This window comes from Peromyscus californicus, unplaced genomic scaffold (genome assembly GCF_007827085.1).
Source record: "Peromyscus californicus insignis strain IS unplaced genomic scaffold, ASM782708v3 Scaffold_9__1_contigs__length_137607984, whole genome shotgun sequence".
NCBI classification, from domain to species: domain Eukaryota; kingdom Metazoa; phylum Chordata; class Mammalia; order Rodentia; family Cricetidae; genus Peromyscus; species Peromyscus californicus.
Genome location: NW_026294617.1, coordinates 38,372,307 through 38,389,531, shown reverse-complemented (window position 1 = coordinate 38,389,531; position 17,225 = coordinate 38,372,307). Strand labels below are relative to the sequence as shown.

Here is a 17,225-nt window from a genome sequence, read left to right as displayed (position 1 = left end):
ACTGTCACCTAACTCTGTGGTGAAGCACCACCTGTAAACTTCCCAGCCATCTTCAATCTGAACTACTCCCCTGATGCTCAAATTTAATGTGATAAATCGAAAAGGAATCGCTGGGATGATTTCTCAGAAACATTATTAGCCAGTCTGGGCTGAGACTCTACTGATGAAACAGATGCACTTATCAAAACAGAAGTTTTAAAGAACTCTTATTTGCAAAGTCCTTAATGAAACCACTGGACATGCGAACTTTTCATAGAGAGTTTTCAGAGTCACAAAAAGAATACATGGTCGTTTCATGTTCAGCTACAGAAAAGAGAAGATGAGTGGGCTGTAGCTGGCAAAGTCTGAAAGGACAGCTGCAGAGCAGGTGAACCAAAAAAAGAAAAGACAGCCAAGTCTCTGGACAAACCGTATAGCCCAGGGTGATCATTATTACAACTGGAGAGTTGTTACATAATTACTTGTTAACTCCTGACACACACCTACATAGCTTACACTAACCACTGAAGCTACGGTATGTGCTGGAACAGCCAAGGTTTCTCCAATTAATTTCATTCAAAGAAATAAGTAATCCTGGAAGCTATTCCTTTCTAAGGTAACTTGCCTGCTTTTACACATACAAAACAGCCTCCGGGAAAACCAATTGCCTCTCTAGAGACAAAATTTGGTGTTTCTCCTTAATATTGTTTCCTTAATGGTTTTTTGTTTGTTTGTTTGTTTGTTTTTTTTTTAAGAAAGAGAGATACAGAGGTACATTCACAGAGCCAAATATACGATCACCTAGCTAAAAACGACTTCCATTCCAAACTGGAGGATGTGAAAAGGTCCCTCCCCCATCACTGCCTATACCGCTGGCGCAAAACCCAAGACCTCAGTGTCCGATGTACTGCATTCCAACATTTGTCAAAAAGTTTACGAGGATTTATCGAAGCGACCGAGAAAAAAATAAAAAATAAAACTGGCAGAAACGGAGGAGAGCGAGCAAGAGGATGCAAGCAAGGAAGAAGCGGTAAAGCGCCCAGCGGCGCAGTGCAAGGCCCGACAACCGGGAAGCGACCCAGCCCCCGCAGAGCGACCGCCCAGCGGAGCGCGGGGGTTGGCAGGATCCAGGTCTCGGTGGCTCAGGGTCCCTGATACCCCAGCCCGGGCCCCGCCTCCGATCCCCTCCCCAACCCTTCCCCCGCAGCGCCGTGGACGCCTGCCGGGCCGGCTTGGCCCCGGGTCAGCGCTGCGGAGCACCGCACAAGCGCGGAGGCCGCCGGCGCCCTTACCTCCTTCTGCTTGGGGTCCTGCGGGTAGACATCGGGCGGCCCGAGGCGCGGGCGCTTCAGCGGTCTCTGTTCATAACTGAGAAGCCCGAAGGCGGCCATGATCTCTCATGTTAACCGGCGAAATGAATGAGAGTTGGAGCTGGAGCAGCCGCCTCTGAGCACCAGGGAGCAGCACTTTGCAGACAAGACTCCCTCTCCCCTCCACTCTCGCTCGCCGTGGCGCTGCAGGCAGGAGAAAGCAGGTTGGAGACTGCCGCTGGCCGCGCGCAGACGCGCTCAGGGGGGCCGCCTTCGTGGGCACCCCGCTGCGCCGAGCCCCGGGAAGCCAGCTCCACGGGCGGCGGCGGCGGCGGCGGCGGCGGCGGCGGCGGCGGGGCTGGAGGTCGGCCAGGGTCCGCCGCGGCGCCGGCCTCCCGCCACCCCCACCCGGTCCCCAGGGGGAGGAGCAGCTGATGGGAACGTGTGACTTTCTTCACCAATGAACCCAAACCCACCCTGGGGGGCACGGGCTGGGATGGGGGAGGGGCGGGCAGGGGGGAAAAACTTTTCTTGGCGCCTAGGCGGGAGGCTCGGTGTCGCCGAGAGCTAGGCGTCCTCGGGCCCGCGAGGCGCTACGCAGCGGCCCGCGCCCACTTCCTGGCTCGCCGTGCCCCGCGCCCGCCGCCTTGCACCCGGAGGACCTGCCGCCCGGGCACGGAGCCGCGGGAGCGAGGCCGGGAGGGACGAGGATGCGGACGCCGAGCGAGGCCGGTGCCTCCCGGCTCGGATGGCGCAGAGGCTACGCGGGGTCCCCTCGGCGGCGCCGGGGCGCTTTGCTAGCTGCCGGCTGCAAGCGGCCGCGGCGGCTGGAGGGGGCCGCGCTCACTGTGGCGCGGGGCCGACTTAACCCTTTGCTGGCCCTCCCCGGGCTGGGGAGGGGGTGAGGAGCGGTGGCCACGAGCACCGACGGACACATCGGGCGCGCCGGCGACCCGGCTCCCCGGGCCGCCCCTGGCCGCCGCGCGCCCCGCTCCCCACCCCCAACAGTTTACCTGTTGGTCCCTAGCTAGCGGCTAGGCAGGGGCGGGCGGCCGGGACGCTCTGGCGGCCGCAGCCTCCATCGCTCAGGTAGGGGAAGGGAATTGGATTTGACGTTTGCGAGGTGTCTTGGCTCGCCAGACTGCGGACGCCGCCGCGAAGTTTGCGGCTGCCTGGGGGCGTCGCTCGCCGCCGCCGCCGGCGTTCTCGCCCCCACGGCCCGGGAGCGCGAGCTCCCGAGTTGGCGGACGGCGGCGCGGCGGCCGCACTGAGCATGCCCAGCTTGGCGGCCGGACCGCGGAGGAGTTGGCTGCGAGCGCCTCGAGCGCTCCCATCCGCCTCTCCGGGTTTTCGCAGCCGCAGAGCGCTCAGTCCACGGGCCCCGCGCCCCAGCCGGCTGCTGGGTTAACCCGGCTATGGAACCAGCAGCAGCAGGAGGGAAACCCCCCCCCCCCCCCCGATCCTCGGGCTGCGCCCTCTGCCTCGACCCCTCCTGCGGTCACAATCCCAGCAGCCTGGGCGAAACCTCACCTGCTCGCAGCCCAGGGATGGGTGCCGAGGGGAGGGGGCGATCCTTGCAGGGAACGGTCAGCCCACCTGCCCGCGCCCCTTGCTTGCTCCAGGTGGAGACCCAGATGCTGGGCCACTAGCCTTGAGCGTGGAAACCTAGCCTCGGAGGCGGGCCCAGTCTGTCCTGAGGGACCCTGCAGGAGGCGCGCCCGGGAGGACGAGCCAGCACTTGGCCAAGAATGATGGCTGCCATTTATGGAGTCTTCCTTTGGTGGTATGATCTTGAGTGTCCGAATTTGCTTCTGACAACAAACCCTCCAAGGTTTTACCGCACTCTTTATAAATGAGGAAACCGTGTCAGCTCCGAGAGGTTAGGTGACTCGTTCACAGCTGCAAAAGCTAGTCGGAATTTGAACCTACCACTGCCAGAGCTCGGGTTTCTGACCTACCTCCCCTACTTTGATTTGGAAGGGCTGGTGCTTGATCTGCCCTTGGCCTGATTGTACCACAATCCCCATACCTTGAGGAATGTCTTGGACTCCTGGTTCCCAGCTCTGGAGAGGATATGCACGGAATAGCCTGCAGCCTTTGTATTAGCACCTGGTACATGTTGGTGATATACTAATGTCTAATCACTTTGCTGGATTTAAAGCACCCAAGTGAAGGAAGAAGAAAGAGAGAGGATAAGGTGATGATGTTGTAGTAGACTAGTTAGTTCTTCACTGCTCACCCTGACCACAAGTACCTCCTACCCAGCCTGAAGCCTAAGTGGGGCTGCATGGAGCCCAATTCACTACTCAGTCTGAGCTAGGCATTCTATGAATACTTCTCTTCTACAAAGAGGTGTTTCCTGTCCACCTCTCACATTGCCATGAACATATCTCTTCTGATACCCTAGAAATAATAACGTCATGGTATAATTTCCCCTGTTTTATAGGCATCTATCAAATCCGGCTCCTTTGCTTGGAAGAAAAGACAGTTTTTAGTCATATCTAACTTTATTAAGAAAATTATCAGGCATGCCAAAAAGTGAAGAAAGTATATAATAAATCCCAGAGTATTCATCTTCCAGCTGTGACAATGTTTCACCCTTTTAATTTCATGTATCTTCCCCATCCCCAATGGACTGGTGTACACACTGATATAGTAAGGACAATATTTTCATTGATGAAAAAGGGACACAGCATGACACTTGGTACATCTCCAGAAATTGTTGTTTTGTGGGACTGATGATGAGTGGTTGAATGTGTAAATGTGTTGACTTAGGACTTCATCACAAGTAGTAATTCACAGGTGCTGTATTATGTTACTCAGTCTGATATACCTAGTTTGGTGAAAGACATGTCCAAAATTTTTCTCATGGGATAACTGTCATAGTCAGTGTTCTATTGCTGTGAAGAGATGCCATGACCACAGCAACTCTTAAAAAAGAAATCATTTAGTTGGGGCTTGCTTACTCCTTCAGAGATTTAGTCTGTTATTGTCATGGCAGGAAGCAGGGTGGCATAGAGGCAGACATGGTGCTGGAGAGGTAGCTGAGAGTTCTACATCCTGACCAGTAGGCAGAAGGAAAAGGCAGACACTGGGCCTGGCTTGAGAATTGGAAACCCCAAAGCCCAACCTCAGTGACACACTTCCTCCAACAAGGCCACACCTAATGAACAAGCATTCAAATATTTGAGCCTATGGGGGCCATTCCTATTCAAACTACCACAATAACCAAGGCAGAATAAATCCAAATGAGACATTTTTAACTGTTTTGGAAGATTGTTTGGGGTCTTATGCTTTTTTTTTAATTTATGGTAATGGTGGTGGTTTGATTGAATTAGATTTTGTTTCTGTTCTTGATCTGATTTATTTATTTATTTATTGGCAGGATCTTACTCTTCTTTTTTTTTTTTTTTGGTTTTTCAAGACAGGGTCTCTCTGTGTAGCTCTCTGTGTAGCTTTGCGCCTTTCTTGGAACTCACTTGGTAGCCCAGGCTGGCCCCGAACTCACAGAGATCCACCTGGCTCTGCCTCCCGAGTGCTGGGATTAAAGGCGTGCGCCACCGCCACCTGGCTAGGATCTTACTCTGTAACCCATCCTAGTTTTGAATTCACTATGTAGCCCAGGCTGACCTCAGCTACAGCAGTCTTCCTGCCTCCACCTCCAACAAGCTGGGATTTACAGGCGTGAGACACCATGCTTGACTGTTTGTTTCTGAACAGATTCTCACTGTAACTCAGGCTGACCTTCAGACCCACTAAATAGCAGAGTACACACAAATTCACAAGCCTTCTGCCTCAACCTCTTGACTTCAGATTCTTGAAGTACTTAAAATCTTATTGACCCTTTTAATAGTGGAGTGTGTGGTACTGGACCCTGGTATTTGGAGGAGGGCATTGGACAAGCCCTCTCCCTGTTCTACCTTCTTAACTGCCTCCACATTGTGGTCCAGCCAGACATGAATGTTTTGTTCCTTTCCACACAAGAAGTAAACAATGGGGTGAGTAAGGATGAGAACTCAACTACAGTGAGAAAGGACCCAAAAGCATTCTTTCACTATGAGAACCAAGAATGAACATACCACATTTGAGATTTTTGCAAAGCACACCTACCTACCCATGTAACTTCTTTTTCTTATTAACTTCAAGCCACAGATCTTTCTTCTTCTCAAATAAGGAATTGCCATGCCTTCCTCTTCAGACATATTCCTGCTGACAGTTCTTAAGAACAGAGGCTTATATGAAGCCTACGCTAGACTAAGGCTCACCATGATCCTTTGACATTTCCAGTGCCCATAGCACTTAATTTTTATTATTTTTTCAATACCTCATTACTTACTGATATCTGTTGAAATATGTGACACAGGACTATCTCATTCTCTCCTTTCCTTATTCTTTTGTTCTTCCACTTTAGAATTAAGCTAAACAATGCAGTCTTAACATGCTAATCTTAACCTGTAAGTCATAATATTCTTTGCTGTGTTTAAATTTTCCACATGGTGCTTGCTGTGATAGCAGATAAGCACAAATTCTTATTGAGATTCTCGATGTGTAGACCAGGCTCACAGAATCTCACTGCCTCTACCTCCCAAGTGTTGGGATTAATGTTATATACCATCACATCGGGCTTGATACTGGTCTTAAAGGGTATCTACTATTTGCCTAGCTAATGAATTCCTCTTAGGTCCAGAAGGTTCTCAGCCTGTCAGAAAAGATGAGGACAAGGACTGTGGATGTTTAAAATAGCTGCAGAGGAAAGGTGGACATGGTTAGAGGGAGATGCACTACAGAACAAAACTATAAAAGATAAACAGGGAGCTATGTCACCCAAGCTAAGCTCTCCAAGATACCTTCTGAGACTTGATAGATATTTAAAAGGTGGTCCTTTTCTTGTGTCACATTCAAGGGCTCCTCAAAGAACTTTTAGCACCAAGAAGACCCCCCTAACTGCTTACAGCTGCTTCGACTTCTCTCTATAAGCTTTGGCTGTTAACCTTCAGCAAACAGTGCCTCGCTGTTAGCATAAAGTTTGCTCTCTTGGGCAAAGTACCTTCAATACATCCCAAAGCTGGCTTCCTAGTCCTCCATTGGGTCAGCAGGAAATGCACAGGTCTCCTTTGCCTGTGTATGCTCTATGCAGACATTTCCTAACCAATATTCTCTCCTTGCCAACCATGGATATACTGTGCAAGCCACAGCCACCTTAAAAGTTCTCCACGTTCATAGAAACTACAAAGGACAAATAGCAAAGATGGTCGGTGGGCCTCTCCAGGTTCTTTTCATGAAGGTGAAGGGTAACAACGTTTTCAGAGCATAGCTCAACAATGAGAATGAAAAATGGCTAATTGCAGAGCAGATCCATCATGGACCCTACCCTACCATTCCTGCTCTTCAGCTGCTGGTCCCAGGCTGTTAAAGGAGCAAGCAGCAAAGCCAGAGTTAGACCTGACCCCTTACCCCACAAACCTTATTATCATTGTCAGTGCACTACACTCATTGATTAATCATTACATTGCACATATAAAAGTGAGCATCAGAAGACAGTTGTGGTACAGGAGAAGAAACTCCTAACAATTTGCTGTGCCAGAGCAGTATGCTGTCACTCAAGCAGAAAGAAACACTCCTCAGCCCAGTGCCTGTAGGTGCAGTAATTAAAGTTGCTGGGTTTTCTCATGGGATTGATGCTTGTCCAGGTGTATGTTACTGTGTTTTGTTACCAGTTTATCTGCAATCTGCAGGCAATCTTGCTTACATTCAGTTTTTCTTATTCCCCCTATTAACATTTAAATGTGTTTGTGTTATGCCTACATCTGAATCAAAAAAGAAAATTCCGCTGGGCGGCTGTGGCGCACGCCTTTAATCCCAGCACTCGGGAGGCAGAGCCAGGCAGATCTCTGTGAGTTCGAGGCCAGCCTGGTCTACAGAGCGAGATCCAGGACAGGCACCAAAACTACATGGAGAAACCCTGTCTCAAAAAAAGAAAAGAAAATTCCATGCTTTCCTTTAGTCAAAAGAATCAAACAACAAAAAAACAACTGGAGGGGCTGGAGAGATGGCTCAGTGACTAAGAGCATGCGCTGTTCCCTCCTGTTGAATCTCCACCTTCCTCCCAATCCACTTGAAAAATTGATTCTATTTCCTCTTCCCAGGGAGATACATGTGCCCCACCCCACCCCCTTTGAGGCCTCCTTGTTACTTAGTCTCTCTGAGTCTGTAGATTGTAACATGGTTATCCTTTATTTAATAGCTAATATCCACTTATGAGTGAGTACATACCATATTTGTCTTTCTGGGTTTGGGTTACCTCACTCAGGATGATTTTTTTTTCTACTTCTATCCATTTTCTTGCAGATTCCATGATGTCATTTTTTTTTTTTTTTTTTGGCAGCTGAGTAATACTCCACTGTACAAATGTACTACATTTTCTTGTCCATTCTTCTGTTGAGGGACATCTAGGTTGTTTCCAGTTTCTGGCTATATGAATAAAGAGTCTATGAACATAGTTGAACAAGTGTCCTTGTGGTAGGATGGAGCATCCTTTGGTATGTCTGAGTCTTGAGGTAGAATGATTCCCAATTTTCTATGAAACTGCCATATTGGTTTCCATAGTGGCTGCACAAGTTTGCAGTTCCACCAGTAATGGAGGAGTGTTCCACTTGCTCCACATTCTCTCCACCATGAGCTGTCACTTGTGTTTTTGATCCCAGCCATTCAGACAGGTGTAAGATGGGTGGCTAAAGATATTTCTCAGCCATTTGAGACTCCCCTGTTGAGAATTCTCTGTTTAGATCGACACCCCATTTTTTTTTAAATTGGACTGTTTGATTCATTGATGTCTAGTTTCTTGAGTTCTTTGTATATTTTGGATATTAGCCCTCTGTCAGATGGTGAAGATCTGTTTCCATTCTATAGGCTGCCTTTTTGTCTTATTGGCCGTGTCCTTTGCTTTTCAAACGGAAGCTTTTCAGTTTCAGGAGGTGCTGTCCTGTATTAATTGTTGGTCTTAGTGCCTGCACTCTTGGTGTTCTGTTCAGGAAGTGGTCTCCTGTGCCAGTGCATTTCAAAGCTATTCCCCACTTCTCTTCTATCAGGTTCAGTGTATCTGGCTTTATGTTGAGGTCTTTGATGCACTTGGACTTGAGTTTGGATAGCCTAAAGACCTAGAATAGAACCAAACATGACTAGCAAAAAAAAAAAAAAGTCAATAAAATGATTCCTAATAATATTCTGCTAATAATATCCTCATAGATATTATCATATATCATATATCATATATCATAGATCAGAGCCTAGCCCAGTTATAGTCAGAGACAATGGGTACAGATGCAGAGATCCACAGCCAACCATTAGGTGGAGCTTGTGGAACCCTGCAGAAGGTTATAGGAACCAAAGGGGTTGAGAACACCAGGAGAACATGGTCCACAGAATCAACTAAGCAGGGCTCCTAGGGGCTCACAGAGACTGAAAGTGGCAAGCACAGACCCTGCATGGGTCTGCACTAAGTCCTCTGCGTATGTGTCATGGTGTCATGGTTGTTTAGCTTGAGGTTTTTTTGTGGGACTCCTAACAGTGGTGGGGGAGGGAGGGGTTGTGTTTCTGACTCTTCTGAAAGCTCTTGGGACCCTCTTCTTCCTACTGGGTTGCCTTGTCCAGCCGTGATGTGAGGGTTTGTGCCTAGTCTTGTTGTATCTTATTATGCTACGTTTGATTGGTATCCCTGGGAAGCCTGCTCTTTTCTGAAGGGAAAGGGAGGAGAGGTGGACTTGAGGGAGTGGAAAATGGGGTTGAGGGGAGGAGTGGAAGGAGGGTAAACTGCAGTTGGGATGTAATACTTGAGAGAAATAAAATAAAACATGCACTGCACTTCCAGAGGACCAGCACACATGTCTTGCAGCTCACAACTGCTTGTAACTCTAGCTCTAGAGAGATGCCTCTGGCCTCCTCCAGTACCTGTACTCACATAGACACACCCCCACACATACACATAAATAAAAATAAATATATATTTTTAAATCAACACAGAAGGTCTGGAGTTGTAAAGCATGAGCCTAACATGTTAAAAGTCTTTGCTTTTGGGTCAGTTGACCCACATAATGAGAAAACTAAGACAAATAAACTGAAAAAAATGTCTGCTAGCTTTGGCAACACATATATTAAAATCAGAATGGCACAGAGAAATTTGTTAAATTTTAACAAATGTATTAATTTTGAAATTTTCCATCCAAATTAAGTTTTTAATAATCTTTGCACTTATAGAGATGAAAAGATATCACTATTAAGACTCAGGCAGCAAGGATCAGTAGAATTCTATTGCTAGTTCAATATATGGTTTCAGTTATTTTAGTAGCCATATTAAAAAGAGAAATGAATGAAAGCAATTTGACAATACAGCATTGCTTAGCTCAGTGTAGCTAAAATATTGTTACTTCAACAGATGAGCCATATTTTAAAAAAAAAATTGTATAGGGCTGGAATAATGGCTCAACTAGTAGAGGTTGGCCACCAAACCTGACTTTCTGAGTTCAATTCTCAAGACCTATATGGCAGAAGGAGAGAATCAACTCCTGCAAGATGTCCTCTGACCTATACACAACCACCAAGGCTTTCAAAGTTCAAGGTCGAGCATATGCCTGAACACACACACACACACACACACACACACACACACACAAAACAAAAATAAATAATAATGTAATTTTTTAAATGAATGAGGTACTGTACATTTCTTAGGTAAAATCTGGTATGCATTTTGTACTAACAACATACCTAATTTTCAGACCACCACACCCAAAGGGGATGTATTTCAGTGCTAATGAATCTAAATCTGTAACATACAGGATATTTTACTTTCTTTCTCTTTTTTTTTTTTCTGAGATAAGGTTTCATGTAGTGCAGGGTGACGACTACCTTGAACATCTAACGATTCTCCCTTTACTTCCTAAGAGCTGGGATTACAGATGTGTGCCACTATTTATGAAGTGCTGGAGATTGAACCCAAAGAAAGATGCATGCGTGCTAAGCAAGTGCTGTGTCAAGCTACACCCCAAGCCCAGATCCTGAAGAAACAAGTAGGTTGCCAAATGAAGAGAACTAAGACAAAGGTGGAGGAGGAGGAGGAGGAGGAGGAGGAGGAGGAGGAAGAAGAAGGAACTACCAAAAAACAGTTGGTTGCTACAGAGATGGAATCTCCAGAAGGGCAAGATAAAGCTGGGGGCTTGAACTTGAAACAAAGAGCAGAGTCATAAAATAGTAAATTGAACTAATGACAAAGACTAAAAGTTGCACCTTACTCCCTGAAACAGTAATGTCTGTCACCAAAACAGAGCTAACTGGTTGGTTTCTGGAGGGGGAGGGCACACAAACTTAGGTCACGAGTGATCAAGGTCACACATTCTGCTTTTCAGCACCAGAATCTTAATGTATCAGGTTAACACAGAGCTGTCTCTGCTCTATAAAACAGACAAATGCTAACATACTCAGGAATCTGGTAGAAAATCCAAATAATGATTTACTGATGCACCGGGATACACATTTCCAGAGATTTACACCCCCCTTTTCTGATCACCTCCTTACTAATCATAAAGTCCCTTGTAAAACTAGATAAGCACACAAAAGTGGGTAAGTATAAAATTGAAATGGAATTGGGTCTCTCCAAGGAGCAATCACTCAGACCACCCCACTGTAGAACTGTTCCCTTGAGACAGGAATGGGACACAGGCCATATGGTAGCCCTTTGGTTCCATCAGTGAATATTCTGAGAGTTAATTACTGCCTAACGCCTTTATAATTCATTTCATACCAGAGGTTCCTGGGAGTTCATAAACATGTTTTGGGTTTTATTGTTTATATTTGGGGGGGGGGGGGCGTTGTTTTGTTTGAGACAAGGTCTACCTATTTAGCTCAGTCTGTCCTTGAAGTCATGCTCCTCCTGTCTCAGCCTTACAAGTGCTGGAATTCCAGGAATGTGCCATCACATCTGGCCCACAAACATGTTTTTGCTCAATTGCTTTGAGCTTGCACTGTCATTTCTGGCCTCTTTAGGAAGATCTGTTGACACTAGGTCCACATTCACCAGAAATACTGTTGATAAAATTCTGTCCTGTAGAGAGATAGAAACATTTACCCGTCCTCTTAAAGTCCAAAGCCACACTGAGGTATGATTCCACTAACGTTTGATCTGGAGAACCAATGAGTTTATTGGGCTTACTTACAGAACAATGGTTAAGAGGTTATGGACAGGGGTGTGTGTGAGTGCCTTTAAATCAGACACACTAGAAGATCTGCACCCACTGTGGATGACAGCCCGTGCCCCCACATACACAAAGATGGAATTCTCTCCCTAGTCCTCCTCACTCTAGCCCCTCCTTGAGGCCATGTACAATTAGGGCAAATTCCATTCAACTGGTTGGGAGGAGTGTCATCAATAGTCAGCAAGCCCAGCTGTGGTGATCTGCCAGAGGCCACAACTGAATTCATGAAGATGATGGCAGTTTGGTTTGGAGTTAAGTCCTGTACAACAGACCTACCAGTCTGTCAGAGTGAGGAGGTCCTGCCACTTTAAACCAATGACCAGCTGCCCTCAGGTTGCCTCTCACATGTGGTTCCTGGTGATGTTGAGAATGAAAGTCCAGCTATGTGGAGACCTCTGGAACCCAAGCTGGCTTCCAACTCTGTTGAGGAGAATTTGAGTACAGAATGATTGATGAAGTTTACACATTTTTATTGTTAACAAGTCAAGAATCCAGTCTTTATCATCTGTTAGTGACAAATTATGACCTGTAGGATGGGTTATGTATAATAAAAGTTAATTGTAAAATGATCAACTATGAAGTCCTTCAGATTTCTCGGAATTATTTCTTTTCCAAGTTCTAAAGAATCTGTTTATATTTTTTGTATATCCATATAGTCATATAAAACAAGAAAACATGAAAAAAAAGTATTGAAATGTATATGAAATTTTGATTTTACACACAATATTTTGGTTAAAATGATGTAATATAGTAACATTTTACATAGGAATGAACTTTCCCCCATCTGCTAGCCATATCAAAGTTAGTTTTGCTATCTACTGTTTGCTACATCTAAAACTTAAATTCTAAACAGTAGAAAGTAAATGCTGCTGACTCTTTGGTCTCAGTACATGTGGGAAATGGGAGTACTCCAGTCAGTCACACAAATCCATCATATAATAGCACTATTAAATGCATGTGTGTGTGTGTGTGTGTGTGTGTGTGTGTGTGTGTGTGTGTGTGAGAGAGAGAGAGAGAGAGAGAGAGAGAGAGAGAGAGAGAGAGAGGAGAGAGACGCATGTGCACTTCTTTGTCCTAGTGCTTGTGGAGGCCAGCAGAGGATGTCAAATATCCTCCTCTGTCACTTTCCACATTATTCTTTTGAGACAGCACACTTGACTAAGCCTGGAGCTAGGCTGGTAGCCAACAAGTCCCAGCAATCCTCCTGTCTCTACGCCACATAGCATGGTTAGAAGCCTGCATGCAGCCATGCTGGGCCTTTTAGATTAGTGCTACAGATCTGAACTCAGATGGTCATGTTTGCAAAGCAGGCATTTTTACCCACTGAACCATCTCCTTACCACCATATTAGTATTTCTAAACTGTTGCCCAACAGTCTCACACTATCCCTTTCCTCTGGGCTGTTAAAACAAACAGTAAAATTTATCTTCATTTCTTCCATTCAAACCCCAGCAGAGTTATTATCACTCATCCAAAATGGTCAGCATGAAATCAGAAGAAAAGAAAATCCTATTTACTACTGACTCTTCAAGTAAGGAAATAGGACTTGGCTAATCTGCAATTGACTATAAATGGCTTGATAGAGGTGGTAGTTCGGACTTCTCTGCCTTCCCCAGTGTCCTTGAACTTGATCCTCAGCCCTTCTTCCTCTCTGCTCTCACCCTTCCTTAGGCACTATCACATTCTCCAGTGTGACTATTCATAGCCTCTCTAGCCCTTTTCTGTTGCCCAAAGGTTCCCCTAGTCTCCACTTGCTCAAGATACCCTACTCAAACTTGACATCTGTATTGCTTATTTCTGCCCTCCTGGCTGGCCCTGTTACCTCTCATTCCACAATAACAGGTAGCTGAGGTGCCAGGAGTTAGGAAGAAAGGGAAAGTACCTGTTGGCTACCAATATAATAAGTGGACTTGTAAGTTGAGTGTAAAAATGTGTCTCCAAGAAAATGCCACAAATCAAGGTGGAAAATGTGTCAAATAATCAAGAATTCAAATAATTTAATTTTCTTCATCTGTTTGGACTACTATGACAAAGCAGCACAGACTGAGTAGGTTAAATAACAGAAACTTGTTTCTCAGAGTTCTGGAGTCTGGGAACTCTAAAATGAAGGTGCCAGTGTATTCTGTTACTAGCAAAACCTATCGTCTTGGTTTTGATGAACCCCAGCATAACAAAGAAGCATTAATGTCTTCTACAGACATTAATGCTGCTCATGAGGGCTCCACCTTCATGACCTAATTATTTCCTATAGGTCTCACCTCCAAATACCACCACTGGGGGTTTAAAGCATGAATATCAATTGGGGGATTGGGGCTTATTCAGTTCTTTTTAGTACATATGCACGCCAGAGCAAATAGCAGGAAGTCACATCCCAGCATTTCACTATAGAATCACTTCTTAGCTCTACCCACACGTAAGGCCTATGGTTATTTCTCTTCCAGGCTTCCACATTCACCCAGTCCTCAATAAAACATCAGACATAGCCTCACCATTTATTTCAGGTTATCTTTATGCACCAACTTGTCCCCCTGCCCCAGTCACTTCTCTATTTAAAACAGAATGCATGAAGTTATCTGACTAGTTTTTCAAAAATCTTTACTTTATTGTACCTCTCCTAGCTAAAAGTCCTTTGCTGAATCCTTACTTCTTTAATAAAGTTTAAGCTCCTCAGGATTAAAAAACAAAGACTTTTCATATGTTAAAAAGATCACAGCTAGTGTAGACTAGGCTGGGAGGGCAACTGAGGCATCACCCAGGGATTCTTTTAGCTTCTCTTCTTTAAAGTTGACAAGGATTTCACTCAAGTACCACAAAGGCTCTGCAGGGACACATGCTTTGTCTGGAACTGATTAAATCACTCTTATCTGAGAGGTCATGTCAACTCCCCTGCCTCCCGTTCTTAAATGAGATTGTAGGGGCCCTAGCACTGGAGCCTGAAGAAGTTCTGGTCCATTCTAGGATAACTCATTAGGGAGGAACAAGACCAACAGGAAATAGGGAGCTATTTAATGGTTTTAAACAGAGGTACACCCCAATTTGACTTATGAGTTCACTTTGCAACATAGACTCACAAACTGGAGAGGAGTTGGCAAATGGATGCAGGAAGGAATAGACAGTAGGGAATTGCAACCCTGGACAGAGATGGTGGCTGTAATTGGCAGTAGTAGAGATAAGTAGACAGATATGAGATTTGAGGTTAAACTAACAGAATTTAGTGAGGATCAAATATGGAGGTTAAGACTGAAGAGATAGTCTGAAATGACTTCTGAGTTTCTAGTTCTAACTAAGATAGATGGGGACATCAGTCACAGGGAGAGAGAAGCTTAGAGAAGAGTTACGCCTCTGGCCAAGGGGTAGAACAAGAGTTTAACCTGAGACACAATAATGAATATAAAATAATGTAGTAGGCAGGCTCTAAAGTCACCCCTAGTGATCATGAGTCTTGATATTCATACCCTTATGCCATCCCTCTTTCTTTTATGTGAGTGGGCTTGTATTTTCCTTTCGAATAAAGCAAAAGTAATAGGATGGCATCTCTGAGATTAGGGTACAAAGAGACTGACCCTTCCATCTCCTGTCCCTTCCCTTTCTTCCTTCTCCTTCCTCATTCCTCTCAGTATATTCACTCTGGGGTGAGTAAGTGGCCATATTAGAAGTTCCCCTCCATCAAGGATCCCCACAAGGAACTGGTATCTCTGAGCAATAGCTGGTGAGGACCTGAGATCCAACAGGAGTCGCATGAGTAGGATTTGAAGTGGACTGCTCTTCCGTCTGAGCCTTGAGGTGCTGGCAGCCCTACTGATGCCTTGACAGTTGCTACCAAAATTTAAGGGATTCAGGCAGAGACTCTAGTCTGCACATCTAGATTGCTGACTCAAAGAAACTATGCAGTCTAGGCATACATATCTGGGGTGTTACAAAAAAAATATAATGAAGTGGCAATATATGTGAGATTTATGAGCATTGAAAGAAGAAGTATGAAGTGAGGAAGGGGGGATTGTTGAAGCATGTCATAAAGCGTTCTCTGTTGGCCAAGCAGAGATAGTTGAGTGTGCAAAGGAAAGAAAGAGCAGCAGAGACAGAGGAGCAAAGACAGGAGAAAGACTCACACCAGCAGAAAACAGTGTTTCAAAGCGCCAAGAACATTCTAGTAAGAAAAGTAGGGAAACACTTCCTTTAGTGTAAAAGCTATTCACAGTTCCAGCAAAAGCAGCCCGTAGGACTGAGGGCCAGTATCAGATAGAAAGAAAATGTGAAATAAAGAACTGGAAACCAAAAGTGCAGAGAGTTCAGTATAGAATTCTTTCCAGTAAATATTAGAAGGGAAATCAAGGAGTATATGAGGTAGGTTATTTGTGTTCCTTTGTTTTGAAAGAGCTGAGATTATTGGACTAACTGAGGAGATAGGCACATAGAAAATGTGTTTTTAACTGATAGGGAAAAGTCGATATTCAAGAGGAAGAAACAATGAAGAGAAAATGTAAGAGTCCTGGAAATCCGGAGGGGAGTGCTTCTAGATGAGAGAGAATACATAATCTGCCAGGAGGCTAAAAGGGTTCCCATACAAGAACTCTCTCTAGCACAATATGAGGAGGCCATCTGCTCTGAGAAAGAAGGTGAAAGGTTGCAGGTTTAAGGAAAAGAGAAAGGTTTGAGGCAGTCACACAGGAAAGGGGACAGAAACCACAAGATTTCTGTTCAGTATGAGAACCTATACAAAGTCAGTGACCTAGAAGGTATAGTCAAATCAATCTGCCCTGTTGCTTGGCTGCTTAGATACAGGCCTGCGGAAACAATTGGATTCATCTAGGTACAGAGCTTAGACAAATGGAAGCAATAACACGTAAATCCAGGGGAGTACGGATAGCATACAGAAGGCAGTGTAGTAATACCGCCCAGTAAAACCACATTGGAAGTCAGGAAGAAGGAAGGTGGATGTTGGAGAGACAATGGAAAACAGATAGTGTGCCAATGATACCAAAATAGCACTGGTGGATACACATCAAATAAACCACTGTCAAGATCATAACCAAACAGAAGAGGGCTCAGATTTAGAAATGTGCACTTGTTTTAGAGATAACAGTGTCATTGGCATTTCTATGTGAGTTACTGGCTGAAATCACTGAAGGGTGAAAGAAAGATAGCTCCGGAGTGGCCACAGGAAGGGCCAAGGGCAGATTGCGAGTCCTCCTTTTCACTGGCAGCCAAACCAATACCAACAGTTGTTTAAATTCGGATCTCATGTTTTTGTGGGTGGGTGGGTGGAAGTTGAAACAGGATCTTACACTGTAGCTCAGGTTGGCCTGGAACTAACTATGTATCCCATGCTGGCCTTGAACACGCACCAGTTTTCTCATCTTGGCTTTCCAAGTCATGGGATTACAGGTCTGAGCCACCATCATCAGCTCAGATTTTAGGTTATGTGAAGGAAGGTGATGCCTATTTAATAAAGCTAGTATTAGTTGACTTCTTTATTATATGCAATGCGTGATGTTCCCTATAGACATCACAACCTACCCTGTTAAGTGAAATACAAAAAAAATAAATAAATAAAAGAGGAGGAAATTGTCACATGATCATTCTGTAGAGAAAGAGTGTCCTCGGAGAGAGAGAGGCCTTAGCAAGGTATGAGGCAGGTAGAAGATGGGAGCTAAGTAAGTGTTCGAGAAAGCAACGTTCAGATGGGGTG

At 45.4% G+C, this 17,225-nt stretch overlaps 1 protein-coding gene across 8 annotated transcripts in view; it reads right to left on the bottom strand.

The window, feature by feature from the left end:
• Med12l (mediator complex subunit 12L) overlaps positions 1-1,385 on the bottom strand; it is a 341,599-nt gene extending 340,214 nt beyond the window's left edge. For all 8 annotated transcript variants that reach the window (XM_052732026.1, XM_052732033.1, XM_052732028.1 and 5 more), the window contains exon 1: positions 1,272-1,385. In XM_052732026.1, coding sequence (XP_052587986.1) covers positions 1,272-1,370 — 99 coding nt within the window. In that variant the 5' untranslated portion in view covers positions 1,371-1,385. The remainder of the gene's footprint in view (positions 1-1,271) is intronic.
• Between the last annotated feature and the right edge of the window lie 15,840 nt (positions 1,386-17,225).